Raw genomic sequence first — 27,806 nt, forward strand, 5'->3', positions numbered from 1 at the left:
CACTGCTGACTCCCCACGCTGACACTCTCTGCTTCAGCAGGGTCATTCCTTGCTGCAGCAGCCACAGATGGTTCAAGTCAAGAACAGCAGGAGGGTTTGCTTGTTTGCTACACAGGGAACATAGTTGGCACTGCCTGCGTAGCTCCTCATAGATGACATTTGGCTTTTCACAAAGTAAGCCACCACAAGTTGTGTGTCTATCCATATAAACGTTGAGACTGCTGGTCTTGGGACAGAGATTATAGTTGGTTTTGGTCTCGTCCTAGTTGCTGCCCCTGTGCTGATTGTGTCTCTTTCTAATGTGCCATGGCAAAGATGTGAGTCACTTAACAATGAGGGACATCCCTTCAAATGGGATACCTGGACACTCTCTGCTTCCGCAGGGGCATTCCTTGCTGTGGCAGCCACATATGGTTCAGGTCAAGAACAGCAGGAGTGGTTGAAAGGCAAAGGCATGTTTGTGTACACTCTTGGCTTTTTTACCTTCTGGCTTGGGGCTGTGAGCTTGTAAATAAATTGTTTTCAGCCTGGTGGCTCTGTGTGTCAGCACTGCCTTGTTGTCACTTTAAATAATTGAGTTTCCTATTGGGTGTTTAACTCAGCATGTTAGCTGAGCTCTCCCTCTGTCTGAGGCACTATAGACTGAAAAAACTGACAAGCTGAATGATCTCCCCTTTCCTGAGCTACAGAGTTCTTGAGCTGTTCTCTTTTCCCCTCTCCAGTTGCCTAAGAAATGGTGAGATGGGAAGCTGCACTTGGAAGACCCTGGAGGATGCCTGACAAGAGGATGTCTGACCCATGATGAAGTTGGAGCTCTTTTTGAAATGTTTCTTGCCCTTCCTGGAGCAGAGAAGCCATTATGTATGCAGGTGAAATACGATGAACTGTTACTTCTCTTGAATCATGTGAGTATGGAGAAGAATGCCTCCCAAGAAATGAGAGGTTGATTTGACAGACTCAATCTTGTCATATTTTGTGGAAGTTAAGCCTGTGAGTTAGAGGGCAGATCCCAGAGCCCAGTGCACGGCAGATTGTGACCTTCCTTGTCATACCTGCACCTCTGGGAGACCTGCATGGATCACCTAGACAGGCACTGATAAGGTAGAACATGATAATCCATCACTAAGTTTGCAGTTTTTTCTCTTTGGTTCTTTTAAAACTGATTTGCAGTCATAAAGTTTTGGAAGGAATGATTGGATGGGAATTTGGGAGATAGGAAGAGAGGTGTAATCTGGTTCTGGGACATATAGTAAAATGTGCCATTTGGATTTTACAAAGACACAGAAACTGTCTTCAAACCTTGGCAGTTCATAAAATCCGATTGCATGTTGTTCACCACAATTTTTATTTCTCTGAGAATGAAGGATTCAGTTAAGGAGATCCTCTCTCTGGGACAAAACCTAGCTCTTCTCATGGCAGTTGCCAGTGCCATAGCAAGGTCCCCATCTGCACCGAGAGTCTGAAGGTAAAGATGAGTTTTCCAGGAGCAGAGCAGAAAGAGCTGTGGAGGAGGCACAGAGATGGGAACTGGGTCAAGTAGGGAGCTCACAGGCTTATGTAGTTTTGGATCCAGGATGCTTCTGTCTCCAGAGATGCAATTTAGCATGCTTCAGGGTGTTTGCAACCATTTGACTCAGGTGTTAGTCACAGGATGGGCAGTTTGCAAATAACTGACTTGGGTGAAAGTCCTTGTGGATGTGAATTACAGAGAATTTCCATAGAGAAAAGGCCAGCCCCTGTATCAGGAATTGCATTTTGCAAAGTTGAACTCACTGATTCTGAGCACAGTTGCTGCCTACCTTTTGCCATCTGGAACACACGGCCCCATTCCTCTCAGTACTCTTGAGTAGTCACCACATGTGAATCATCAGTGAGATATTGCCTTGAATGAAAACATCAACACAAAAATCAGCCCCTTCCTTAGATGAAACGCAACTAGATTTATTTGCAGATCTTTCAGCTGACAGCCAAAATCACAGCCTTTGAATAATAGAATTAGGGGGGCTGGGAATGGGGAACAACACATCATTTCAGAAGGTTCAGGAAGGCTGGGGGTGGAAGAGCATTGGACTTGGGAAGCAGGAGTTGGAGGGAAGGATTATAGAACCAGGTCCTAGTTTCTTTGCTGCCAGTTACTTGCTGTGTGACCCAAGAGAGTCACTTCCACTCTCTGAGCTTCGGTTTCCTCATCTTTCAAACAGAGGTTTTAGTTATTGCCTCCTGGTTGTCTTCATTACAACTCAGAAAGATATTACTAAAACACTTTGGAAGTAGTTAAATGTTGGTGACTTATAAGCAATATAGAAAGTATGCATTCTTTTTAATCAATGAAATAATATTAGTCAGGGTTTAACTGCTATGTTTGAGTCACTGCACTGTCTAAATTTAGAGGTTCAGTTGGAGAAAGTGATGAGTGCCAGATTGACAAAATTCAGATTTCGGTCAATGATCATAACATGTGCCAGCACCTAATAGGTTGCAGGTTCTCTGATACCTAGGGTTGCAGAGCTCCTGCCCCCATGGAGCTCACAAACACCTTGAAAAAGCAAACTTTAAATGCACAAGCCCACAGACTATCAAACAGCAATCAAGTAACCACAGAAATAGAGGGAAACCGAGAGATGAAGTAGTCATCCCCATGGGGAGGGTCCACAGGCCCTAGCTCCTTAATGATGACTAAGCTTATTTGGGGTTGTATCCCTCTGAACCCAAGTAGGGACTACAGACATCTGCTACCACACCTGGCTAATTTATTTTCATTTTCATTTTTAAAATTTTTTGTAGAGATGGGGTCTCACCATATTGCCAAGGCTGATCTCAAACTCCTGGGCTCAATTCAGTCCTCTTGCCCCACCCTCCCAAAGTGCTGGGATTACAGGCATGAACCACTACACCTAGTCAACAATTCAAATTTCCATATAGGCACAGACAAAGGGCATGGATACATAGGGAGAGGACAATTAACACGAGAGGGAGAGAGACAGAAATCATTGAAGGTTTTATAAGAATGTGGCATTTTATTGAAGTCTTGCAGGATGGTATTTCAGCAGATAGAGGAGGTGAGGGACAGGGAGGGCCATCTAACCAGGTCAGAGGCATGAAAATACATGGGGTGTGGGGTAACACAGAGGGAGATGAGGCTGGAAAGATGTTATGTTGAGATATGGGCTGGATAACACATGCAAAGGGCCCAGGATACACAATTTAAGGAGACACTCATTTTCAGGATTGAGCAAGTGTAGGGTTTGTGCAGAGGCTGTGGCTTTTAAGCAGAGGACTGATTAAAAAATTTCCCATATGGGGGACTTCCACTTAGGGGAAGAGATACTTTTTCTTATTCTTCCTAAGTACAACTAAAATCTATGGATATTATATATGAAACAAACATAAGACTTGAATGGGTGGAGAAAAGAAGGAAGGCTAGCTAGGGACCTTGGGATCAAAGTAATAGCATGGTAGTGAGTTCCGTAAGTTTTGTTTTTTGTCTCAGATTCCTAAACTTGGAGCTGAGGAAATGAGTAACTTGGAAACACCAATGGGTTCAGACAAAAGAGCCCCAACAAGAAACTAGTTTTTCTGGCCAAAAGACCAGGAAATGGGCAATTCAACAAGACAGAAAACTTTTAGACAATAACTTCTGCATTCTAGGCAAACACCATAGAAAAAACTATGGCCCTATCCCAACTCCACCAGCGAAGACTGAGTAGAGAGCCTAGAAGTCTACTATTACCAAGCAGTAAAGAAGTATCCCAAAGCACCCCTCCACCAGGGTGGTGTCAGAGAAGGATGAATAAAGAGCAGAGACTCAACTCTGACCCCTGTGGTATCAGTGGAGACCCCTTGGGGAGTCTGGATTTCTTCTCTGACCCAGTAGGTAATGAGACAACTTTCCACTTAACTTCTGGGTGGCACCAGAGGAGGCCTGGTGAAATTTCATGACTTTTATTATCTCACAGGGGTAATAAGGCCAACTCCACTGCAGTGTCAGTGGAAACTAAAACATAAAGGGATTTTCCTGTAGTCTTCATTATAAGAACCGGGTGAGCTCCTGTATTGGGGGAAACCCCAGCCCCGATATTCAATATGGATTCTTTTCTATTTCCCTAAGCATCAGCTGGTCTGAGAAACAAAGGGAAAGAGTACAAGAGAGAGAAATTTTAAAGCTGGGTGTCCAGGGGAGACATCACATGTTGAAAGGTTCCGTGATGCTCCCCGAGCAGTAAAACCAGCAAGTTTTTATTAGCAGTTTTCAAAAGGGGAGGGAGTGTACAAATAGGGTGTGGGTCACAGAGATCACATGCTTCACAAGGTAATAAAATATCACAAAGCAAATGGAGGCAGGGCAAGATCACAGGACCACAGGATGGGGCAAAATTAAAATTGCTAATGAAGTTTCAGGCACACATTGTCACTGATAACATCTTATCAGGAGACAGGGTTTGAGAGCAGACAACCAGTCTGACCAAAATTTATTAGGCAGGAATTTCCTCATCCTAATAAGCCTGGGAGCACTACAGGAGACCACGGCTTATTTCATCCCTTCTCCTTCGACCATAAAAGACAGCCACCCCCAAAGCAGCCATTTCAGAGGCCTACCCTCAGGGGCCATTCTCTTTCTCAGGGATGTTTCTTGCTGAGAAAAAGAATTCAGCGATATTTCTCCTATGTGCTTTTGAAAGAAGAGAAATATGGCTCTGTTCCGCCAAGTTCACTGGCAGTTAGATTTTAAGGTTATCTCTCTTGTTCCCTGAACATTGCTGTTACCCTGTTCTTCTTCCAAGGTGTCCAGATTTCATATTGATCAAGCACACATGCTCTATAAACAATTTGTGCAGTTAACGCAATCATCACAAGGTCCTGAGGCAACATACATCCTCCTCAGCTTACGAAGATGACGGGATTAAGAGATTAAAGTAAAGACAGGCATAGGAAATCACAAAGGTGTTGATTGGGGAAGTGATAAGTGTCCATGAAATATTCACAATTTATGTTCAGAGATGGTAGTAAAGACAGGTGTAAGAAATTATAAAAGTATTAATTTGGGGAACTAATAAATGTCCATGAAATCTTCACAATTTATGTTCTTCTGTCGTGGATTCAGCTGGTCCCTCCATTCGGGGTCCCTGACTTCCTGCAACACTCCTGGAGATATGACTCATGAAAGTGAGCCACAACCCAACAAAACAAAACAAAAAACAAAACAAAATTTGGCCCTCAGGAGTTTTAAAATATTATGCTAGTCCCTATTCATCATCCAGGAAGACATCAGTTACCATGTAAGTGTTCTTACCAGTTGCTGGCTCTGGCAGTGGCTTCTGCTCCTAAGCTGAGATTCTCTGTATTCACCTTTCTCTTTAGTTTTGGGGGTGGCTGTTTGCCCTGTGACCAGTTTTCTGGTTGACTTAAGAGTTGTTGATTCAGCTTTTATTCAGTCAGTTTATTCAGCTTTTTACTTGTTGTGAAGATGGGAATGATGACTCCTAAGCCCTTCATATGCTGGTGCAGAAACTGGAAGTCCTGTGTTCATTTTTACACATTTATTTTTCTTTCTGTATTGCAGTTTGGATAATCTCAACTATATTCAAGTTCACTGATTCTTTCTTCTGTCAGTCCACATCTGCTATTAAGCCCTTCTAGTGAATTTTTCATTTCAGTTATTGTAGTTTCCAATACCGTAATTTCTGTTTGGTTCTTTTTAATAATTTTTATCTTTATTGATATTTTTTATGATGAGACATTATTTTCATATTTTCCTTTAGTTTTTTGGACATGGATTCCTTTGAACATATTTAAAAGACTTTAAAAGTCTTTTCTAGTAGGGCCAATGTCTGGGCTTCTTCCAGAAAAAGTTTTCATTTATTGCTCCCCCATTCCTTTATGGGCCATACTTTCTTATAGGCTTTTTTGAAAAGTGGACATTTAAAATAATATAACATGGCATCTCTGGGAATCAGACTCTTAACTAAAACTTTTCTCTGAGGGAAACCAAGCCTGAGAAGGGGAGATTGAATATTACATGGCTTAAGAGAGTATTTAGACATATCTACTTCCATTTGTGCTAAAATATATCTGGAAGTGGAATGGAATTCAGAACTCCATGAAACAGAGTGTTGATGTCACACAGCCTGTGTCCTGATTGGCACAGAGGTTGGAACTCGATTGTGGATATCCGTTCTGCTAGCTCTGCTGGAAGACTGCTTCTAAAAGCGAGGTCTTCAACTTTGGATGTTAATCATTAGAATTTTCTTTCTCAAATTAAAAGTTTGAGAAATTCCTGATAAGATGTCCTGTTCCCTAAAGTTTGCTTTGATTGTAATTTTTTTTTACTGTTGGCTTTCATCCGGCCATGGAGAGTTAAAACGTGGTAAGTATGCTTTGGCAGTCAGATTGTTTATTCTTCTCCCCTGGCTCACTTTTTCCCAGTTTCAGAAAGTTAAACGAATTTTTTATCTCAAATTGGATTTCTTGGGAGAATTTAAGATTTAGGAGGAAAACTGTCAGTTGTCAGAGGAAGAATTGTAAAGTTCTTTTCCTAAAACATGCATCATTTACAAAATGGATTTGCATATTCTCAGTATTGTTGGGACAGTAACATTCGGAAACAGTCATTTCCACAGAAGAGCTTTGAGCCTGACATCCAGTGAGGGATCATTTCTGACTCTGAAAATGAGTATCGCTCAGGAGGCCCAGGTGCTGGGCAGTGATGCCATCAGCTCCACTGCAGGCCTGCTTGTTGTTTCCAGCTACACATCACACCTGTGAAAGGGAAAGATTCTTCCCACTGTTTGTCCTCCTGATAGCCTTCTCTCTGGACTGCATTTCCATTCCTTTTCATTGACAAATGGACTTTTTTTTTTTTTTTCCATCTCTGGGCCAGCTTGGGATCCTAGACTGCGCTGGGAAGACATTTGTGTTTTACACACATAAGGATCTATGTTTGGGGTTTCTTCTTCCTCCCCTGACATTGACATTGCTTGGTGGTTGTGTGGGGAGGGAGGCCACATGGGCTCAGTGCTTGCTTGTACTTCTCTGCCTAGGTACATCGAAGTCTTTTGACCTCCGTACAGTGATTATGCTGGTCATTGCTGGTGGTATCCTGGCAGCCTTGCTCCTACTGATAGTTGTCGTGCTCTGTCTTTACTTCAAAATATACAACACACTAAAGTGAGTCACATGGAGAAAAGGGGATAACACTCCCTCAATGGGATACCTGGGCTCCCTGTTGGAGCAAGCTCATTCCTTGCTGCTGTGGCCATACCCCTGGGTGAGGTCAAGAAGAACAGGCAGCTTTGTAAAGGCAAAAAGACAGCTGAGTCTAGTTATGTTTTTTCTTTCTGGCTGGAGTTGTTAGAATGTTCTCAGCTTGGGCCTGTGAGTGTCAGCACTGCTTGGCTGTCACTGGATCTCACTAAGTTTACCGTCAGGTGTTTAATTCAGCACCTTGGCCAAGCCTTCCTCTGTCCTGGGCACTGCAGGCTGCAGATTCTGTGGGGGAGCCTGCGTGAATGAGCTCTGCCTTGTACTCATGTGGAGGACGGGCTGGATTGATCTCTTCTTGCCTGAGTTGGCAGCTCTCAGGGTATTCCTCCATTTGTTTCTGGCAGCCTTGGGGAAAATGACGGGCTCTAGATCTCAGGGACAGCTGACCTGTGTGAAAAACCTGGGGGATAGTGGACAAAGGAGGGTAGGTCAGATAAGAGAAGATTGCATTTTTGGGGAGAAGACCCTTTAAGTACCAGAAAGATCGGTTGTCAGATGCAATTGTGTCCCCATTCTAAGGAGTTCACAATGGCACATCCCGGAGCCCAGGACACAGCTGAATGCAGCACCTTCCCATTATTCCTGCATCTCAGGGGCCTGCAGTGACCAGCTGGGTGACCTTGCTTGCGAATTCACTCACCCTTACTTTTGTAACCTCAGTTTACATTTATAGCAGTCATAGGAGAGGAAAGGATTGGAGAGGAACTTGGGACAGGGGAGAGAGCCTTAATGTAGGGTTGGTGTTAATGTTTGACTGGCTTCAGCACTAAACTTCCAATACCCCCAACAGTTCTAACAAAAGGACTGAGAAGAAAAATTCTAAGCCGTGCTTTGTGTGTGTCTTTTCTCAAGAGCTGCAAAGGACCCTGAGGCTGTGGCTGTAAAAAATCACAACCCAGACAAGGTGTGGTGGGCCAAGAACAGCCAGGCCAAAACCATTGCCATGGAGTCTTGTCCTGCCCTGCAGTGCTGTGAAGGATGTAGAATGTGTGCCAGTTTTGATGCCCTGCCACCTTGCTGTTGTGACATAAATGAAGGCCTATGACTTGGGAAAGGTGGGCACAAAAATCTTCATGAGCAATATTTCTTTCTTAGTAGATTGTTTTGTTATTCAAATCAAGTTCTAGAGTTTTTATGTGAGATTATATAATTTACAGTGTTGTTTTATATACTTTTGAATAAATGTACACTATTAAAAATAATCCTCTTTGCCGCCAATATTTTTTGATTGTTAATTATAAATATTCTTTGTTTAAATATATTTATTACTCACTTTGGAATGTGGAGGAAATTAGCTTGTAGCATTGCAATAGAAGAAAGAGAATTGGAATAAAAGTGTCCAGCACACCTTCCACCCGAGAAAGAAAATGCACACTGTTCTTACGACGTTTCCTATTTCAGCCCAGCTGATCTTATCCAGCTGGAGTCACTCATTTAGCTCTCGTGAGGGCTTGGATGGTTGACATCCACCGCAGAAAATGGTGTCACGTCCTGACACCTGTCCTGTCGTCTTGTCCATTTATCCAAGACAGTGAGAGGAGCCGGGCAGAACCTCCCTATGTTAAAGTTGTCTGACCTGTGTAAGATAGGCCTGAGCTCAGTGACCTCAAAAGGACCTTTTGAAAGCCAGTTTCTTCCTACTGCAATCCCCAAATCTCCAGAGCATGTGGCTCCTTCGTGGATCACGGTAACAGTGATGTGTGTTGATCCAGCCATCAATATCTTCAACTGTAACACCAACCACCAGCCAAAGGCCAAAGCCCAGACTCCCTGACCACAACAGGTGACAGGAAGCACCCCTCCCCACTTCTACTCCCAGCTGCCTTCTGTTCAGCTCCTGCGCTTGAGCCTCCTGGAACCCCTTGCTAAGCATGATTCCCCATCTGTAACTGCATGTCCACTCCTCTCATGAACTAAACCCTTGCTTGTGACCATCACATGTATACTGAATGTGAAGAATTATTAGCTAGTAACAGGTGGTAATCTACTAAAAGGGGGTAAAAAGGAAAACAGAAGTCGCAAATGAAGGAAACAGCTGTGACATCTAGGCACAGAAACAGGCCAGATGTGGGTGGAAGAGCTGTCTGTAGAGGCCGAGCACTTCCTGGAGGCTGAGCCTCCAGCCCCAGCATGCTTGGGAAGAGGCCAAGTCAGGGCATCCTCCAGCCGGAGGTCACCTGTCCACCTGAAGTTTCTGGGCACTGTCTCTGTCCCCTGCCTTTGATTTTCTCTTGTCACCAACAAGCTCTGACAGATGGAGCACATACAAATCCCCTTACCCCACACAGTGGGTGGCTCAGTGCCTGGACCCAGGACACCTGTGCCAGGGCCTCCCCATGTGGGTGATTACTCCTGGTGCAGGTATTGCAGGGGCTGTGAGGGAGGCAGGTGGGACAAAGGTCTTCAGATATCCCCCTTAGCAGGAAGACAGAGCACCACACATGGGTTTTAGAGCCCTATGGACCCAGTTCCTATCCCAATTCGGCCTTCACCAGGAGAAGTCCCTTTACTCATCTGAGCCGCTGTGTCCTTGATGTGAAGTGGGGACTTGGACAGGTGACAGGGAAAAAGCAGTGAGATGATGCAGGGTGACCCCACAGCACCCCATGGTCCCCAGGAAATTGCCAGAGGCCTCAAGGTGGCTTCTCTCCTGACTGGACCTGGAAGCCTGGGTCCTTTACCAGGGCCACCTGAAGAGTGTGGCCACGAAACTCTCATACTGAGTGGAGATGGATTAGGGATGTTGGAGATCCCAGGCATGGGTGACAAAGAGGGGTTCAGAGGGAAAGCCCAGGGTGGGGGGTGGGTATTCATGGACACAGCTGCAAGTGATTAGTAACCAGAAGGGTCCCCAGTCTCAAACACCGGTGCCCTGCTAACTCACCCCAGGACACCCAGTCCTGCCTCATCCACGATCAGCCCGGGCAGACAGGAATGGAGCAGAGCCAGGCAGGGGCCTTGGGGAGTGTCCAAGCTCCTTCTGAGCATCCCAGATGCTGCCTTTCCCCTACAAGGGACCAACAAGGAATGGATCCCCTGGGTCACAGCGTAGGGCTGTGCTCTCCCTAGGGAGGTGTCCTGGGCTTCAGCACGGTCAGAACAACACAGAGGGGCTGACAGTAGCCAGAGGGTTTCACCCTAGGAGACGCAGCCTACACGGGCGTCAGACCTCCCCAGAGCTGCACAGAGGTTCTTCAGAAAGTAGCCAGTCCTGGCATTGTCCACTCAATATGATCCACCTGAACTTAGAGTGAAACCCAGACTCATTTGCCCTATGGGTCCTTCCCCATCTGACCTTCACTTGCTCCTCTCCATCCTCCCCTCCCAGCTCATTCCTCCCACTCATGTCCAGCCAGGCTGTTCTTTCTTCCGTACTATTATAGGTGTGCCCACCTGGTCCCTGCCTCAGGGCCTGTGCACTTGCCCTCTCTTTTGCCTAAGATGCAACCCGCAAGCTCAGATCACCTATGAATGCCTCCCTCTTATCTTTCTGCCTTTGTTCCGATTTCGTCTCTCAAGATGCCCTCCTTCTCACTGTCAGATTTCCTCCCCACCCCAAGGCAACCACCATCTATGCAGTCAGCCTGTTTATTGTATCCATAGCTCCTCTCACCATTTGAATTTTTCATTTATTTTTGTTGTCTAACTCTCCACTTGGAATACAAGTTTCATGAGGGCAGGACTGCGTCTCTCACATTCAATTCTATATTGGTTAGGCCCTAGATCAATAAGTAATATTTACTGATCGAATGAAAAGAGGGCATCCCCCACCCACCACCACTTGCTCCTCCCAGTCTCACCTGTGGACACTAGGATTTCTTTCTCTCGGCTGCAAAACACCATGCCTGAGAGACTAATTCACCTGCTTTAGCCTCTCCAGACATAACTGGTTAGAAATCCCTGTAGGGGAATCTGGATCTGTCCTCTTTTTCTCTTCGTCCCTACCCTCTTCCCCTCCCCCACAGGGTTAGCCAATTGGCAGGGCATCTGAATGTCCCAGCTGGACCCAGATTTTGCCCAGGTGCTGCACCACCTGCCTTGCCCCACTGGCCTTTGTTCTGCCACAGGCTCCCTTCTCAAAGCAGAGCCCTGAAGACTTCAAGGATGTCAATGAGGCCACCTGTTTGTGATGTGCAGGCACAGAAGAGAGGCACAGCTTCCCATCAGTTTCATGGAAAATAACTAAGTGCCTGCTGGGAACCAGCTGCTGGATATCCCCACAAAGAGCTTCCACTGGGGGTCAACCCTTCTGGGAAGGATTTGAGAAGAGGGAACCCTCACTGTGGGGACTGCTGATAAGAAACCAGTCACACAGCTGCTCTATTCTCACACAAAGCTACCCCATTGCATGGCTGGAACTGACGTTTCCCTGGAGGTGTCCAGAAAGCTGATGTAACACAGAGGCTATAAAAGCTGCCAGTCTTTAAGGCTGCTCAGCCCCTTGCCAAAATGGAGCTTGTAAGAAGGCTCATGCCACTGACCCTCTTAATTCTCTCCTGTTTGGCAGAGTTGACAATGGCAGAGGCTGAAGGTAAGAAAATTGAACCAGATTTTATTCACCAAAACAGAGAAATTCTTCTCTTAAGAGGCCTCTTTCAAAATTTTTCGAAGTGGCCCCAGTTCAGAGAAAAATGTACTCTAATGCTCCTGCAGGGTGGGGGGGATTTTAAATTAGTTCTAATTTTATTTGGCTCATCTGACAATGTCCATAAACATATCAAAAGCATATAGAATTTTACTGGGTAATTTTACTGCTAAGAGTTTATGTTTTGGAAATAAGCATAAAAGTGTCCAAAGATATATGTATAAATATGTGCACTTAGATAATTGTAAACTACAACACAAATTTTCATTATTTGTTATGGTAAATCCATACAATGGAACACCGGTTTTTGCAACTTAAAAAAAAAATGATGGCTGGGGGTGGTGGCTCACGCCTGTAATCCCAGCACTTTGGGGGGCTGAGGAGGGTGGACCACGAGGTCAGGAGTTCGAGACCAGCCTGGCCAACATGGTGAAACCTTGGCTCTACTAAATTAGCCAGGTGTGGTGGTACGCACCTGTAGTCCCAGCTACTCGGGAGGCTGAGGCAGGAGAATCGCTTGAACCCGGGAGATGGAGGTTGCAGTGAGCCGCGATCATGCCACTGCACTCCAGCCTGGGTGACAGAGCAAGACCCTGTCTCAAAAAAAAAAAAAAAAAAAGACTCTGATCTATAATGTGTCCATAGACCACATTAAGAGAAAAAGAAAGATCTGAAGTTTGTATCATATGATGGCTCTTATGTTTGAAATATATACATTCAAGCACTTTACACGTCTAGAAATAGAAGAGGAAAGGAAAAGGTGTGGAAGAATTTACACCAAGGTTTTAGTGATGATTGTTTCTGGGTGGATGGGGTTATGGGAGTATATGGGAGAATAAATAAAAATAAACCTTTGTTCTTATGTAGGTGGGGTTTTTGACCATTAGTCAAAATCTTGGTGGGATTTTGAATTAGTAATAATTTTATTTGTGCCCATCTGACAATGTACATAAAAATATAAGAATTTACCAAATAATTAAAAAAAATTTTATAGAAAAGAATTTTCACTATGTTGCCCAGGCTGGTCTCGAACTCCTGAGCTCAAGCGATCCACCCGCTTTGGCCTCCCAAAGTGCTGGGATTACAGGTGTGAGCCACCACGCCCAGCCCCTTACTGGATAATTTCACTGCTAACAGTTTATCTTTAGGATCCAGTTATTTTTCCTCTTTCCCTTTTCTCTTTCTTCTCTTCTTTCTCCTTTTTAATAACAGCTTTATTAAGATATGATTCACATACCATAAAATCCACCATTTTAAAGTATACAATTTAGTGTTTTTTAGTATATACACAGAATTGTGCAACAATCACCACTATCTAATTCCAGAACATATTCTTCACCCCCAAAAGAAACAGTCTCAGGCTCAGCACGATGGCTCAAACCTACAATCCCAGCACTCTGGAGGGGGCTGACATGGGAGCATTGCTTGACGCTGAGAGTTTGAGACCATCCTGAACAACATAGTGAGACCTCGACTCTACAAAATTAAAAAAAAAAAATTTTAGCCGGGCATGGTGGTACATGACTGTAGTCCCAGCTACTCTGGCGGCTGCGGTGGGAGGATCACTTGAGCCCAGTAGTTTCAGGCTGCAGTGAGCTATGATTGTGCCATTGCAATCCAGTATAAGTAACAGAGTGAGATTCTCTGTCTGTCTGTCTGTCTCTCTCTCTCTCTCTATATATATATATAGTCTATTGTCTCTCTCTATATAGTCTATATTTATAGTCTCTATATATAGACCAATGTTTTATATATATATATAACTATATATTTTATATATAGACTAATATATATAGACTAATATTGCGATGAATATTAGTGTACAAGTTTTTGTGTGGACATATATATATATATATATATGTGTGTATGTATATATATGTATAAAGAAACTCTGTATTCACTACCAGTCACTCTCCATTTCTCCTGATGTCTCCAGCACAAGGAAACCACTACTCTACTTTCTGTCTCTATAAATTTACTTATTCTGGAGATTTCACATAAATGAAATCATGTAATATGTGGTCTTTCACTTAGCATAATATTTTCAAGGTTCATATATATTGTAGCATGTATCAGTACAATCAGCCCTCAGTACCTGTGGGTTCAGCATTCATGGATTCAACCAACCATGAATTGAAAACATTTGAAAAAAAATGGTTGGTTAGGGAACATGTACAGACTCTTTTCCTTGTCGTTATTTCTTAAACAATATAGTACAACTATTTACATATCATTTACATTGTATTATAAATAATCTAGAGATGTTTTGAAGTATACAGGATGTGTGTAGGTCACAAGCAAACACTAAGTCATTTTACATAAGGGACTCCAACATCCGTGGATTTTGGTGTCCACAGGGGGTCCTGGAACCAATCATTAGTGGACACCAAGGGATGACTGTACCTCATTTCTTTTTATTGCTGGATAATATTCCAATGTATGGATAGACCACATTTTATTTATTTGTTCATCAGTTGATGAATATTTGGCTTATTAGGACTAATGTTGCAATAAATATAGTGTACAAGCTTTTGTGTGGACATTTGTTTTTATTTCTTTTGGGGATATGCCTAGTGGTAGAATTGCTGGGTTATGATAACTGTATGTTTAATCTTTTGAGGAACTAACTGCCAGACAGTTTTCCATAGCAGCTGTACCACTTTACAATCCCATGAGCAGTGTATAAGCATTCCAGTTTCTCCATGTCCTTGTCAATGCTTGCTGTTTCCCGTGTTTGACTCTAGCCATCCTAATGCATATGAAGTGATATCTCATGGTTTTGATTTGTATTTCCCTGATGACTAATGAGGCTGAGTATATCTTCATGTGCATATTGGCCATTTATAGATCTTCTTTGGAAAAATGTCTATTCTGGTTCTTTGTCCTTTTTAATTTGGATTATTTGCCTTTTAATTATTTAATTGTAAGAATTATTTATACATTCTAGCAATCAAGTGTCTTTTAAAAACCATCCTTTTTTCCCCCAGGTTGATCTATAAATTCAGTGCAATTCCAATAAAGATCCCAGTAAGAATATTAAATAGATAAAGACATGCTGACTCTAAAATTTACATGAAAAAGCAAAGGAACTGGAATAGCCAAAACAATTTTTCAAAAGAACAGTAAAGTTGGAACATTCATGTTACCTAATTTTAAGACTTCTGATAAACTACAGTAATCAAGAAGGTGTGGTTTGCCAAAAGGATAGACACAGAAAATTGAAACAGAATAGAGAGTTCAGAAATAGATCCACACAAATATGGTCCATTGATTTTTGACAAAGGTGCAAAGGCAATTTAACGGAGAAAGGAGAGCCTTTTCGTCAAATGGTCTTGGAACAATTGGACACCCATAGGCAAAAAATAAACTCAACCTAACCTCATTTCTTATCCATAAATTAGCTTAAAATGGATCATAGTTTTAAATGTAAAATGTAAAACTATAGTATTTTGAAAAAGAAAACAGGAGAAATCTTTGTAACCTGGGGTTAAGCAAAGAGTTCTTAGACAAGACACCAAAAGCACAACCCATAAAAGAAACTATTACTAAATTGGACTTTATAAAAACTTTAAAACTTTTGTTTTGGGAAAGACACTGTTAAGAGAATGAAAAGACAAGATACAGATTGGGAGAAAATATTTTCAAATTGCAGATGCAACAAAGGACTTGTATTCAGCATATATAAAAAACTCTGAAAACCCAATAATGAAAACAAAAAGCCAAGTTAGAAAAAGGTCAGAAGACTTAGAGATACTCACTGAAAAGGATATATAGAAGGAAAATAACATGAAATGATGTTCAACGTCATTAGCCATTAGGGAAATGCAAGTTAAAAAACCATGATGGGATGCTGCTACATATCTGTTAGAATGGCTAAACAAAGCAATACAAAAACCTGACAGTAGTGTGTATTGATTAGCATGTGGTGCAACTGGAACTCTCATACATCGTTGATTGGATTATGAAATAGAACAGCCACTCTGGCAAATGGTTTGGCAGTTTCTTAGGAAGTTAAATATACACTTAACATATGACCTGGTGATATCACTCCTAGGTATTTATGCTAGAGAAATAAAGACACATGTTCATATGGAAACCTATTAAAAATACAAACCATCCTTCTTCATGTCCTAACATAGTCTCTCTTATGGACTATATGTAGAGAAGTTACAGATACTTCTCCTCAAATGGTTCAATACGGAGAAATCAACTGCTTTTGACTTACTTTGGAGCTTTAAGCTAAGTACCATCCACAATTAGCTGCCTGCTTGTATGTATATTACATGTGAGAGGTAGATTCCTAATTCTCAGGGAGGGGAAAGGGTCTGTTGTTGACTTTCCTCAGTGCCATCTGTGGTCTCTAACAGGCAATTCAAGCTGCAGTGTCACTCTAGGGGGTGCCAATATGGCAGAGACCCACAAAGCCATGATCCTGCAACTCAATCCCAGTGAGAACTGCACCTGGACAATAGAAAGACCAGAAAACAAAATCATCAGAATTATCTTTTCCTATGTCCAGTAAGTAGAAGCTTTAGTTTCCTAATAAGGGATATCTAACTCTGACCACATTGGGTTGGGTAGGGGTCTCTCTGTAGAAAGAATTCAGCTGCTGCTAGAGCTGGTAGTGACACTGACAACCATCATGATGATGATGGTAATGGGGATGATGGCTGGTAGTCACTGATAATGGCTGTGTGCCCGGCACTGGCTCACAGAGGTCCTTCAAGGTCAGCACTATAATAGTATTATAAACACAGCAAGGTTGAGAACTTGTCTGAGGTCACACAAATAGTGAATAGCATGACCACGGTTAGAACCTAGCTGGTCTAGTTCCAGTTTCTTGGCCTTAAAACACTAAACTTTGGTTCCAAATTTTGCTATGCATTTGAATATGTGAGGGAGCTTTCACACATCCAGACTCCCAGGCTGTACACCACATAATTAGATTATAATCTCTGGGGGTAGACTCCAGGCATCAATATTTTTTATTTTATAGTTTTTACTTTGGAATAAGTATACATTTATAAGTGCTTTTTATAATTGCCCAGGTGACCCCAGTGTGAGGCTGAGAACATGACTCTGCCCTGCAGAGACACTCAGTGTTTCCTGAGATCTGTCTCTAGTTAATCCTCTCAACAACCCTCTAGCCAGATGCAGTCTAATCCCCATTCTATAGATGAGAAAGCCCAGAGAAGTCACTTACCAGGTCCAAGACTAAAAAATAATAAAAATGGGATAGAAACTGAATCCAAGCAGCCCGGCTCCAGAGCCCCCACTCTTTTGCCTGTCCCAGTGGTTCTTATACTTGATCATACATCAGAAGCATGTGGAAGGCTTGTTAAAACACAAATGCTGGGCCCCATTGCCGGAGTCTCTATTATCTTATTCAGATGGAGTGTGTGGGACCTGAGAATCTGCATAGCTGACAAATGCCCAGGTGATGTTGATGCTGCAGGTCCAAGTACCACACTTTTGAGAACCATAGTAGCCCTGTACCACTGAAGCTGGAATTTAACTTATCCTTCAAAAAGCAAAAGAGGCCTCAAATTTCCTGGAATGGTTGCTTAGAAACATATATGCTATTCTTGCTGTGTAAGGAGAGAGGGGAAGAGAAAGTGTGGGAAGAGCAAGGGAGGCGAGAAATTAACATTTAACATCTATTGCACATCTGTGTGCCAGGCCTGTGGCAGGTACTTCATATTCAGAATATTATAAACCTCACACAATAATGAGAAGTAGGCTGTGATAACCCCATTTTACAGATGAGAAAACTGAAACCAAGAAAGGTTAAATCACTCATCTAAATTTATACAGCAGGTAAGTAACTAAAGTGGAAAGAGAACCCAGATTTCTCTACCCTTGTATTATTTCCTGTAAGTTTGGGCATGTGTCCTCTGAGGATATTTGGGGAGACCCTGTCAGAATGGGCAGCAAACTAAAACCCTGGGCTGTCCTGTCCAATGCAGGGCATGTGACTGTCCTTCAGAATGAGGAAGTGGTGGTGATATAAGCGAAGGAAGGAGCAACTAGGGAGGTGCTAAGGTTTGGGAAAGGTGGCTGTGGAAGAAGAGTTGCTTCACCTTTCAACAGCCTTGGATATCCAGCGTCAATGGGAAACAATTCTAAACAAGAAGGTTCATCAATGAGTTACATGGACATGGGGAACAGGAGAGATAGAAATAGGTAGAAGGAAAGTGATTCAAGGCCCATCCTTATCATTTACTTGATACGAGACATAGGCAAAGCAGTTCACCTCCCTGCGCCCATTAAAATTGACAGCTTGTGATTTGATGTTGAGGATGGTGAGGTTGGTCTTGGAGAGGTTTAAATGAAAACAGATGTGCCACCACTTCGTAAATTTACATGCCTAAGTGAGCAATTGACTCTGCTCTGCAAACACCCTTTGCTTGTGACACTTCTCCAGCCACAGTTGTGTTTTATCCACAGGCTTGATCCAGATGGAAGCTGTGAAAGTGAAAACATTAAAGTCTTTGATGGAACCTCCAGCAATGGGCCTCTGCTAGGGCAAGTCTGCAGTAAAAATGACTATGTTCCTGTATTTGAATCGTCATCCAGTACATTGACGTTTCAAATAGTTACTGACTCGGCGAGAACTGAAAGAACTGTCTTTGTCTTCTACTACTTCTTCTCTCCTAAGACCCGTAAGTCATCATTTACACAACCTTCACTCACATCTCCTGCAAGCACAGGTTACACACTGTCCTGTCTGGGTTCTTATAATCTTCAGTCTGAGTATATTCCCTCAGAGTCTTCTCTATTTGAGAGAGCAGCAGTTCTCTAACTCACCTGTGCATAAGAATCATTTGGAGAGCTTGTTAAATCACAGATCCCAGCCCCATCACAGACATTGTGATTCATTGGTTCTGGGTGGAGCACATGATCTTGCCTTTCTAACCAGTTCCCAGGTGAGGCAGAGACAAGGAGCTGCTCAGATGGCTACATGTTGAGGGGTACTGTGTTAGAGCCCAAAGCAGAGACTCCATGTTCAGCCTGTTTAATAGTAACCCTAGTATCTTCTGCAATGCTTCTTCAGGGACCGCACCTTCCTATGCTCTGATTCCTTAGATCTTGGTTGGGGTTGTTGAACCTTCATGTTTAACAAGTCCCCCAGATGATTCTGACAAAGAAGATTGGAGAGTGCATGCTGGAAATCTCTGGTCTCACCATTGAAATTTAAGACTGTCAGGTGGTTGGAGGCTAAATGCATTCACGGCACCTACATTCTACTGTGATCCAAAGCAGAATGCCAAGAACATCTGCGAGTGGGTTCATGAGGAGAGCTTCACTGTGGATTTTGTTCCAAGGCCCAGAGCTGACCATGTCACTCTCCTCCTGAAACCACTGACTTCTTGGTACCATCAAACCTCCAGAGTGCAGCAGTCAAGGTTTTCCCAAGCTGGACCGAGGCCACCTTTTCAAGCCTTGCCTCTAGCTGCTGCCTGGCATGCACCCTATGCTTCAGCCAATCTAAACCGTTTTACATCTCCAAAAAGAGCTCTCTGCATTGTTTCTCCCCATTTCATCTGTCCAGCTGCTTCCTTATGTACTTACTGGGGAAAGGAGAGACCAAGGGCTGCTTCAGGAAGGCTGTTTCTGAGCTGAGCTTTGAACAATAGCATGATGAGGTAGGTGGAGGGGGGAGTCAGGGAAGAGCACTCACCTCTACTGGAGCTGACAGCCGAGGAGTCATGGGAAGAAAGGGAGGATAGAACAGATGCTGATGAGACTGGGAAGCTGAGCTGGTGAGAGTGAGGAAGAGCCTTCAAGGGAGGGTGTGACTTTATTTTTTATGGTGCAGTTCAGGTAATGGGAGTCTCTCCAGATGCAACACATCTTACAGCACAACTTTAATATGATTCATTTGGCAATAGTATAAAGATTCCCTCTCTGCCCTGCACCAGTGGGCAGAAATTTCAATGATAAAAAAGGATGAAGACCTCCATATGTGACCCATGGGAAAGACGGAGATGGAATCATACTCAGGAGAGACGTGTTAAGCTCGATGCACAACACAGACATTAAAAGCAGTCACTATTTTGATGTTCATTCTTGACCACCTTCACATCCATTTCAGCTATTCCAAACTGTGGCGGTTACCTGGATACCTTGGAAGGATCCTTCACCAGCCCCAATTACCCAAATTCGCATCCTGAGCTGGCTTATTGTGTATGGCACATACAAGTGGAGAAAGGTTACAAGATAAAACTAAAGTTCAAAGAGATTTTGTAAGTACTGCTGCCCAATTCTGTTGGAACAAATGCAGTAAACCCACCTGCAACTGGGGGATTTGGGGAAGAGAAATTATCATACGTAATTCCCATATATGGGCACTTTTCAAAGAAATGATGAAGAAAGGAAAACAGTGATACTGTTCCATTGAACTAAGTTGACTATCTTTCTGAAGATTCTGAGGTCCTTGTCAGGGACTATCAAAACCCCAGGTTTGTCATCGTAAACCTGAGATACCATTGAAGGAAAAAAAAATCCATCATCACTTAAGAGTAGGATTGTTGGGATGTTAGAAAATAGAATTGAATTGGTTTGAAACTCTTTTTCACCAGAGGCCCTCATTCTCTAGCCTAGAAATAGACAAACAGTGCAAATTTGATTTTCTTGCCATCTATGATGGCCCCTCCACCAACTCTGGCCTGATCGGACAAGTCTGTGGCCGCGTGACTCCCACCTTCGAATCGTCATCAAACTCTCTGACTGTCGTGTTGTCTACAGATTATGCCAATTCTTACCGGGGCTTTTCTGCTTCCTACACCTCAATTTATGCAGAAAGCATCAACACTAGTAAGTCGTGTTTTATGTTCTTAGCTATTTTGAGCTCTCTGAAGATTGCATACATAGAAACTGTTCATTGTTAGCCTACCTGTGGCTATTCCTATGTGCAAGCATGTCACATGTACTTGGGAACATGTTCATAATCTTAAGCTTGACAATCATTTCTGTGCATTGCTTAAAATGCAAGAGGAAATTAATGATTTTATTAACCTGAAAAAAATGTATGCAGATAATATGGACTGTTTCCCTTAATTCCTTCTGCAAAGACACCATTAAAAACATCAGGTTTGCAGATGTTAGCTCTGAACAAGGTCACAATGAACACAGTAAAAGGTGAATCAACTGCTTGGCTATCTCAAACTTATGATTACTGTTTAGGGCAAAATGCTTTTGACTTCTTATATATTTACTTGCACACATAGCTCTTCAAGATCCAACATTCCTAGCTGGCATAAACATGACCGTTCTTTTTTTTTTTTTTTTTTTTTTTCCTGGCAGCATCTTTAACTTGCTCTTCTGACAGGATGAGAGTTATTATCAGCAAATCCTACCTAGAGGCTTTTAACTCTAATGGGAATAGCTTACAACTAAAAGACCCAACTTGCAGACCAAAATTATCAAATGTTGTGGAATTTTCTATCCCTCTTAATGGATGTGGTACAATCAGAAAGGTAAAGTGAAATACCGATAGCTGGATTTTGTCAAATGCTGAGTGCATGTTGAGCAATGCAGTCAGGGTAATGCTTGCTAGCTGTTATAACAAAGCCCCCAAATTTTAGTGGCTTAACCACATGAGAAGCATGTGAAGACATATTAGTGCACATACCCATTCATACATAGCTGCTAAATTGCTGGATTCATTTTCAGGACAAGTGAGGTTATCTTTCCCAGAAGGTAAAGAACTCTGAAAACTCACTAAAGAGAGTTTGAACATCTATATGCAGTTGGCTTAATAACCTACCAGTAACACTTAGGAAGAAAATGTTTACACCTTGTATTTAGAGAAGATCTAGCTGAATTTTTAGGATCTTCTTCTTTTTCTTTTAAAGACAGAAAATAAAACGTTAAAAAAACCTGAAACCTGAAGGATATTACTGGAAGTTTGTGATTTGTTCTACATTTCTCTAGAAGTCCTATTCAAGATTTCAAACATTTTCAACTTTTGGTCTCTTTAGGATACATACCATAAACTTTTCACTCAGACATTAAACAATAACCTAATTGAAAAGAATGGTGGCTAATCCAGAGGAATTGATAAAGACAGAAGTAAATCATCGTATCTTGCTAAAAATGAACACACAGGCTTTATTACACTGTGAACCCCCAGGGAAGGCAGCTAAGGGCCTTCCTCTTGCAGACCCTTGGTCTACATATATTTTGGAAACTGCCCACTTAGCCACACTAACTTAAAGCTCCTTAAGGAAAGCAATATATAGTAGGGTTTAATGTCTTCTCAAGACTGGAAATTTGCATTCAAAATGGATTTTACTGTAACTGAAAAAAATTCTGTCTGATTCTATCTTCAGGTCTCTGTAACACAAGCTGTATTTCTCATCTCATTCTTTCTTTCTTTCCTAGAATATTTCTTCAATGAAATACATTTAAGGTTTATAGTATTCTGACATGAAAGCTGTTACCTCGTGATTTAAGAAAATTATATCTGTACCTGCAAATGTTATCCACATCTATGCTCTAAAATGTTACTGGACTTAAAATATAAAAATTGAATTCTATCTTGTTCTGCAGGTAGAAGATCAGTCAATTACTTACACCAATATAATCACCTTTTCTGCATCCTCACCTTCTAAAGTGATCACCCGTCAGAAACAACTCCAGATTATTGTGAAGTGTGAAATGGAACATAATTCTACAGTGGGGATGATATATGTAACGGAAGATGATATAATACAAAATCAAAATGCACTGGGCAAATATAACACAAGCATGGCTCTTTTTGAATCCGATTCATTTGAAAAGACTATACTTGAGTCACCATATTACGTGGATTTGAACCAAACTCTTTTTGTTCAAGTTAGTCTGCACACCTCAGATCCAAATTTGGTGGTATTTCTTGATACCTGCAGAGCCTCTCCCACCTCTGACCTTGCGTCTCCAACCTATGACCTAATCAAGAGTGGGTATGTATTAATGTAACTGATGTATGTATGGTATTTCTTCCTGTGGAATAATAATTTCAATAAAGTAATTTCTTGTGTTGTATATATATACATTTTTCCTAGTACTATATGAAATTTCATTAAATTTATTCTAATCATTTTATAAAATACAATTACTATGTACCAATTATGGATAATTTAAATTTAAACATTTATGCAGACACAGCTTATATCCTCTAGAATTTTAAGTGTATTTACAAAATATTTGCTGGTAGAAACAAATTTATTTTTGTTATAAAAGCTCTATTTTTGTTTTTGTTTTTTGCACATTTTGGTTTTTTGAAGCAAAACCTAGAAGATTATTTCATGTGTGTTATCTTTAAAATATAACTCCATCAGTAAAACACATGTAGCATCCTTAAGAGAAAATGTAGAAAGTTCTTATTTGAAAGGAACAATTTCCTTTTTTCCTTACAATTTGTTGGATTTTAACTATGTCATTTTTACTGATACATTAATGATAAGCACGTAAGGAAAGAAATCTGACTTCCAATACATCAGTACTGGTTTTCTGATTAAGTTATATGGACCAGGAATTTTAGAGCTAGAAAGAACCTTGCTATCTTACTCAGGAATCAGATCTATAGCCTTAACTCACTGTAGTGTAAACTAGAGATACTATCTTTCACGAGAGATTTTTGGATTCACAACTTAATTCAGAGAAAATTTTTTAGAATGGAAAAGACTGAATTGGTCTGTATCTTCTAAACATGTTCGTAAATTCTGTTCCAGATGTAGTCGAGATGAGACTTGTAAGGTGTATCCCTTATTTGGACACTATGGGAGATTCCAGTTTAATGCTTTTAAATTCTTGAGAAGTTTGAGCTCTGTGTATCTGCAATGTAAAGTTTTGATATGTGATAGCAGTGACCACCAGTCTCGCTGCAATCAAGGTTGTGTCTCCAGAAGCAAACGAGACATTTCTTCATATAAATGGAAAACGGATTCCATCATAGGACCCATTCGTCTGAAAAGGGATCGAAGTGCAAGTGGTAATTCAGGTAAGACAAAAAGCTATTTCATGATCAAAAAGCACATCATGGCTCATAAAATGCTGCTTAAATCCAGTAACTCTTAAGCATGTACAGTTTAGAGATTTATAATAGGAGCTTTAACAAATAAGTTGAATTTTAAGTATACAGGATGAGTATTTATTTCTATCAGTTGATAATATGCATACTATGTACAGTGTAACCATATGATACACTGATAGTTTGCCATTCATTTGGATTTTGAGTATAAGTGTAATGTCCTAGTCTCTAAAAACAAGTTTCCTTTAGTTTCCTGACTCCTTATTATAGATATGGCAGATAATTGAATTGAAAGCAATGTATTTTAACTCCTAAATGAGTAAAACAAAGTGAACCAGCATTCCACATAATAGCCTATTTGAAAAAAAGTTATTTAAAAAAAAAAAAAAAAACAAAGACTCTATTATATTAACATAGGCCAGCCCTGCTTCTTTTGAAAGGCTTAAACCTGAGATCTGCCCAGATACATGAAAGGAATGATGGTAAATACTCAAGGAAGGTTCATAATTAAATGGCTTAAGATAAGCCTTAATGAAAGAAAAACTAAGAAGTTGTTTTAGTTGAAAATGGCATTAAAGGACCTTATGATCTCTGTATTTCTTCATTATTATTAGCACTATAAAGGAGTATGGTTCTGCTTTGTAGCAAAATATTTCTATGGCAAAAGCAGAAAAACAGAAGTTAAATTCAGTAATCTTATAAACGCATTCACTGTGTGGCTTACATAGTGTATCTATAGACACTGGTCTCAAATTAGTTGAAAATTTATAAATGGAAGTCATTATGGAAATACTATCAATATGAGAAAAGTATCTTTTTCCTATTTCAAGGGAATGAACAAATTTTTTTTTTTTTTCTGTTGACAAAATGTATTTTGGCAACAGTGGGCAACAGTGACCATTAGTAAGTGAAGCTGCATTTCCATTAGACTGTTAGGCTTGAGTTTTACACATTTTTCACGTGATATCAAGAAACCAAACTAAGTCAACTGTTTGAAACAAGTTTAAAATTAAATATACATATAAATGAATTCAAATATTTGATAATGGTTCCTCTATATTGTGTTGGCATTATGTGTTATACATTAATTCATATATGAGTCATAGGATATGTACAGGTATTATAAAAGCTACCAACATTTTATAATGTTAGCACTTCTTAAAAAGTGATTTTCATCTTGTTTCCAATTTTAGAATTTCAGCATGAAACACATGTGGAAGAAACTCCAAACCAGCCTTTCAACAGTCTGCATCTGTTTTCATTCATGGTTCTAGTTCTGAACGTAGTGGTTGTAGCCACAATCACAGTGAGGCATTTTGTAAATCAACAGGCATACTACAAATACCAGAAGCTGCAGAACTATTAACCAACAGGTCCAACCCTAAGTGAGACACGTTCCTCCAGGATGCCAAAGGAAATGCTACCTTGTGGCTACATATATTATGAATAAATTAGGAAGGGCCTGAAAGTGACACACAGGCCTGCATGTCGCTGTGTCAGCGTGTTTCATTACAGGACGATGGAAATAAATACCACGCCAGTTGGCTCTCATTTTAGTAACTAAAGATACAAAAACATTACATGAGGCTGGGCGTGTGGCTCACGCCTATAATCTTAGCACTTTGGGAGGCCAAGGTGGGTGGATCACCTGAGGTCCGGAGTTCGAGACCAGCCTGACGAACATGGTGAATCCCCGTCTCTACTAAAAATACATAAATTAGCTGGGTGTAATAGCACGTGCCTGTCATCCCAGCCACTCGGGAGGCTGAGGCAGAAGAGTCACTTGAACCTGGGAGGCGGAGGTTGCAGTGAGCAAAGATCATGCCATTGCACTCCAGCTTGGGCAACAAGAGCGAAACTCTGTCTAAAAAAAAAAAAAAAAAAAAAAAAAAAAAAAAAATTACACGAATTAACACCTCCTTTTATAAATACAAAACATTTTAACCAAATATTAGGTAAAAAGAGTTATTTTTACTTAAGAAAAGTAGCCTTCAAAGATAGATGTGTTTATTTTTTAGATGCAAATATGCTACTCCTTGAAACATCAAAAGTTAAAATTTCTGAAACTAAAGCATGAGGAGAACCGCAGTCTCCTTGATTCACATGCCTTCCTGCTTTCATGCAGAGCCTCACCATTTCTCACTGTAAGCATTTCAGGAAAGGGCTTTGGATAGACAAATGTGAGTACAAAATGAGAAACTTCATACCGTTTCTGGGTTAACGAGATGAAAACATTTTTCTTCCCCTTCACCATCAAGCGCCAAAGCCAAAGGTTCATTGTCCTCAACTAGTAGCCAGTTCGGGTTTACACGTTCCCATTTACTGTGGCTGAACAAACACAATTAAAGACCCCAGTGTGCACTGATTTTACACATGAAAACACAGAATCTAATCACCCTGGATGATCAACACAACTCTCGTCATCTAACAACACACATAGTTTCAGGTTCTAATATGCATCCAAAGAGGTAACCACATTCCCAAATGCCCAAAGGCATTCTCCTTCCTTCTAAACATGCATTGCATCTACGGGATGCTGAAGAGAATACATGGTGGATGTGACAGAATCTCTGCCCTCACAGAACACGCCCTTGGGACACTGATTGATTTTCTAGCTCCAAATCACAACAGATCTTCCCCATTTTCTTTTCAATATCTCCATGTCAATCTCCTAAATATTAATATCTCAGGCAGCCACACAGTGACTCTTTTCCATGTTCATGTTCATCCAGGTAGCCTAAGTTGAACGACTGCAAAGTTATTTTTTAACCTAACGTGAAAACCCCTAAACATTTAATTAGAATGGGCAAATCAGGTTAAATGCTTGTAAAACAGTCTGGTCTGGTCACAGCCCTTCAGTCATCTCTCTATCAGGAAATGACTGGACATTCTCTGCTGGCCAGCATGGTAGGGATTCAGATGCATAGCAGGCACAAAAGTGTAATGCTGAGAAAATGAGCAAATGTTGCGACTCACTAGATGGTGTAAAATCATATTACCAAGAATCATAAGATCATTTATAGTGGAGCTATTGAGGTATATCTCCAATATCAGTGCATATGCATTATCAATATGTGTGCTACTATTTAAGTTTTCTTTCTTTAGAAAGGACTCCAGAGAAGTGAAGTGATAAAAGTTTCTAGGTCTGGGGTGGGTGGCCTGGGTTCTAGTTCTTCCCCCTTACCTGGTGGGTTACATGAGCTAGGTCACCTTTTAATCCTCACCTGTGGTGAGGATTAAAAAAGAGAATGTGTTTGCAGTTAGGAGCCATCCATGTTCCACTTACCACCAGCGAGAAGTTCTCGCTGCCAGCTCCAAAATCTTGTTCCAGAATCTGCTTCTAATATGCTTGGGCCACACCTGGTAAAGGTTGGGTTCTGGGGAAACAGACTGACACAGAGGCTGGTATACAGGAGACTTCCTCAGGTGTGTGCTCGGGATCAGCTCCTGTGTCCCAGAAGGGAAGCAGAACCAGGCAGGGGAGTTGGTGCACAAAGAAGCAGCTGCAGCAGCGGGGCCCAGCCACTCCCCCAGGGTGTCCTGGGGCTGTTCTCTCCTTCCGAGATGCTCCACTGAGGCACAGTGCTCAGCCCTTTCTATGCATCTTCAGTCATTGACTGAGGGCTGCCTGAGGGTGGAAGGGCTGTGAACTTGGATTAGACAACAGCCTTGAGCTAAGGGAAATTCCTGGTGAGCGGTGGCATCAAGAGCTGCCAGCCGCCAACACTCCCAGCAGCCTGGAGAATGAGTGACTTTCTCTGATGGGATATCTGGGTGTCACCCTAGAGCAGTCATTCTACTCACCTCCTAAAAGGGATGGATTTTCAGAATATTTTACAAAGTAACTCTATATTGTATTCAAAAGACTTGCTTAACATAGTGTTTCTGAGAAGCTAAAAACAAAGGAATGGGCAATGGAATACCACGCACATGCAAACTAGAGGG

General features: G+C 41.5%; 3 protein-coding genes across 4 annotated transcripts in view; 2 read left to right on the forward strand and 1 right to left on the reverse strand.

Moving 5' to 3' along the window:
• The window catches only part of FAM24B (family with sequence similarity 24, member B), a 26,486-nt gene extending 18,024 nt beyond the window's left edge, over positions 1-8,462 (forward strand). The window contains exons 2-4 of one of the 2 annotated variants that reach the window (XM_011930231.1): positions 723-869; positions 7,038-7,164; positions 8,113-8,462. In XM_011930231.1, coding sequence (XP_011785621.1) covers positions 860-869; positions 7,038-7,164; positions 8,113-8,305 — 330 coding nt within the window. In that variant the 5' untranslated portion in view covers positions 723-859 and the 3' untranslated portion in view covers positions 8,306-8,462. The remainder of the gene's footprint in view (positions 1-722; positions 870-7,037; positions 7,165-8,112) is intronic. The other variant, XM_011930232.1, reaches the window with a different exon arrangement.
• The window catches only part of CUZD1 (CUB and zona pellucida-like domains 1), a 43,370-nt gene extending 18,014 nt beyond the window's left edge, over positions 1-25,356 (forward strand). Inside the window, exons 2-11 of the mRNA XM_011930229.1 lie at positions 723-869; positions 11,328-11,791; positions 16,213-16,363; positions 18,293-18,507; positions 19,941-20,091; positions 20,445-20,662; positions 21,152-21,324; positions 22,400-22,791; positions 23,563-23,831; positions 25,055-25,356. Of these exons, the coding sequence (XP_011785619.1) occupies positions 11,710-11,791; positions 16,213-16,363; positions 18,293-18,507; positions 19,941-20,091; positions 20,445-20,662; positions 21,152-21,324; positions 22,400-22,791; positions 23,563-23,831; positions 25,055-25,227 (1,824 nt within the window). The 5' untranslated portion in view covers positions 723-869; positions 11,328-11,709 and the 3' untranslated portion in view covers positions 25,228-25,356. The remainder of the gene's footprint in view (positions 1-722; positions 870-11,327; positions 11,792-16,212; positions 16,364-18,292; positions 18,508-19,940; positions 20,092-20,444; positions 20,663-21,151; positions 21,325-22,399; positions 22,792-23,562; positions 23,832-25,054) is intronic.
• A 1,765-nt stretch (positions 25,357-27,121) lies between these two features.
• The window catches only part of LOC105503404 (deleted in malignant brain tumors 1 protein-like), a 72,270-nt gene continuing 71,585 nt past the window's right edge, over positions 27,122-27,806 (reverse strand). Inside the window, exon 24 of the mRNA XM_011930302.1 lies at positions 27,122-27,238. Coding sequence (XP_011785692.1) covers positions 27,122-27,238 — 117 coding nt within the window. The remainder of the gene's footprint in view (positions 27,239-27,806) is intronic.

The sequence above is a fragment of the Colobus angolensis genome, unplaced genomic scaffold (assembly GCF_000951035.1).
Source record: "Colobus angolensis palliatus isolate OR3802 unplaced genomic scaffold, Cang.pa_1.0 Scaffold85, whole genome shotgun sequence".
Lineage (NCBI taxonomy): Eukaryota > Metazoa > Chordata > Mammalia > Primates > Cercopithecidae > Colobus > Colobus angolensis.